Source organism: Propithecus coquereli, unplaced genomic scaffold (assembly GCF_000956105.1).
Source record: "Propithecus coquereli isolate 6110/MARCELLA unplaced genomic scaffold, Pcoq_1.0 Scaffold77, whole genome shotgun sequence".
In the NCBI taxonomy this organism is placed as follows: domain Eukaryota; kingdom Metazoa; phylum Chordata; class Mammalia; order Primates; family Indriidae; genus Propithecus; species Propithecus coquereli.
Window position 1 is genome coordinate 5807083 of NW_012153840.1, and position 2422 is coordinate 5809504.

Genomic DNA, 2422 nt, shown 5'->3' on the forward strand with positions numbered 1-2422 from the left:
CTCTTGCTCAGGCTGGTCTCGAACTCCTGACTTCAAGCGATCCACCGGCCTCGGCCTCTCAGAGTGCTAGGATTACAGGCATGAGCCACCACGTCCAGCCAACACAAGCTCTTTTATTTCAAGCTTTTTCAGCAATTGTTGGAAGTAGGAGACAACAAATATTTTAAATGCAAATTGCCTCTAACTATGTTACCACGTCACATTTATTTCAAAGACATTTGCTTCTTTTTATGGTTAATCATCTGCAGGTCTAGTGAAAGCACAGAAGAGCTTCTAAAACTCTGAGGAAGCAAGCCCAGAAAGTGCCCTCTAGAAGTCCTTTCTGCCATCTGTCACCAAGGATGGAATTGGAAAGGATGACGTAGATAACCCTGGACATTCCAGAATAAACTGAACCCTAATTGCAATGTGCAGGGGAAGAGGCAGCTCACAAGAGTAAGAGGAGTGGAGTCAGCTATTCCTTACGAAGTCTGACCTCCCTGTGTTATAATCCCTGAAAAATGCATTATAAGACCACTTGTCCAAAATACACACAGGTCATGCCTAACTACGCCAGATAAACCAGAAGATTACACGAATGTCAAGTCAGTATTCTCATCTGGCTAGAAAACTTCACATCAAAATACCCACACCAACCAGGAGGTCCCACTAAAATCAACTCATTGCTGCTCACATATCTTATCAGGCAGGACACCCACAGCACACGAAGGCTCACCACTGCGAGTCATGTGTAGACTGAGATTCAGAAGCTACAGAAATCTATAAAAATAACATATGTTACAATGATTCTACTCATTTCCTTTTATTGCCACATACGACCTCATTGCAAGGGACTTTTAACCCTATTTCATTGACAGAAGCACAAAGTTTCAGCAAGTCATACAGCTATTAGAGTTGCAAACCCAAGATGCAAATCTAGATGTGTCAACCTTTGGAAAGTCCACAGTATCTATTCCCTACACTCTTCTTGATGAGGACTTTAAAGAGAGCTTATCCAAAAATGAAACTGCCAACATACGGGTCTTTGTCTGAATGTACTATAAGGATAGAAGGCTTTATGATTCCCTTTCCTTTCATGGATGTGACACACAGATATTATAATTAATATGAGATCAAATGATTCATTATTTACAGACCTGAAACCATAAAGTTTAAATTTAGTGCTTTACCATGACCATAGCTTAGCACTTCCCTTTGAGAGGAAGGCTTTGGGGTGTCTTTTGCTGATCATATTTGAGCATGGATGGTATAGATTCTACCCAAAATATGTGCCCTTTTCTCTCTTGCCCACTCTAGAGTGAGCAACCCCGAATATCAATACTGTCCCTACTGATCAATAGCCTGGTGATCCTGGGCAGCTGCTTAACCTCATCAAGCTTCAGTTTGCTCATCAGGAAAATGGGGAGAATCAGATCTCCCCTGATAAAGTCATGAAGATATACTGAGGTAACCTACAGGAACACCTGGGGCAGGACCTGGCGCACAGAATGAGCTCTGTAAATGCCCATCCTTTTCTCTACCTTATTTCCCCATAGGGGGAAAGTCATGCCTCGATCTCTAGAAATCCCAAAGACATGAGAAGACAGCAGAATCATGCTCTTGGAGCATCATCTCTCACAAACTTTAAAATAGAGGATGACACACTGAAGTGTTCTGGAATAGTTGTCCCAGATTTTCCCCTCAAGCAAACTACTGCCCAGCAGAACCATAGATTAATCACAAAATAGCCAGAGAGAAGTCATATAAACTGTGTTTCTGGAGAAAATCACCTTTAAAAAGTAAAAAGGACCATTCCCAAACATACATCTTTTTACCTGGTGATCATAGGTGGCATGTATTTAAAAACAACATTAGTAATAAGAAGAACAAAACAAACATAGCTTTATTCATCTTTCAGAGATTGTCATTTAGCCTAGAAAATTATGTCAAATAATGAAGAAATAACTATGATTTTTGCTTGAAAAAGTCAACCATGTTTAATTGCTAGCACAATCTTATTAACTGGAATATATAATTTCCAATATGTACCATTCAAACACATGCCTTTTTTGTGTGCTTGAGCGAGCTATAGGAGTATTTTGCTCAAGAGTTTCCAGTTTTCTTTTAAACCAGCTTTCACAGTTAATGACTGGGAGAATACAGGACAAAAAAGCTGCCCAGCCTTTTTTATCTTTTAATTTCTACTTATCCCTTCAAAATTCCCTTTGTGACCATACACATTTCCAGGTGGCTCTACCTGCTGAAGACTGCGTTTTCCAGGTGTCGAGAGAGTCTAATTTTCACTTTCGTCTGCTCCAGCCTCTTCTGGCTCATTTAAATTTTTGTTTTCATCCTCTAACTTCTTTTTCTTCTTTGCCTTTCGTTCTAGATTAATCTGAGCAATCTCTTCATTTTTCTCTGTGATGTACTTTAGCTACAAAAA

At 39.8% G+C, this 2422-nt stretch overlaps 1 protein-coding gene and 1 pseudogene across 2 annotated transcripts in view; both read right to left on the minus strand.

The window, feature by feature from the left end:
• Nucleotides 1-728, minus strand: part of LOC105824888 — a 5337-nt pseudogene extending 4609 nt beyond the window's left edge.
• Nucleotides 1-2422, minus strand: part of LOC105824945 (centromere protein S) — a 15354-nt gene that overhangs the window by 4421 nt on the left and 8511 nt on the right. Inside the window, exon 5 of one of the 2 annotated variants that reach the window (XM_012662567.1) lies at nucleotides 2237-2413. In XM_012662567.1, the coding sequence (XP_012518021.1) occupies nucleotides 2273-2413 (141 nt within the window). In that variant the 3' untranslated portion in view covers nucleotides 2237-2272. Of the gene's footprint in view, nucleotides 1-2175; nucleotides 2414-2422 lie in introns of those variants that run through there. The other variant, XM_012662566.1, reaches the window with a different exon arrangement.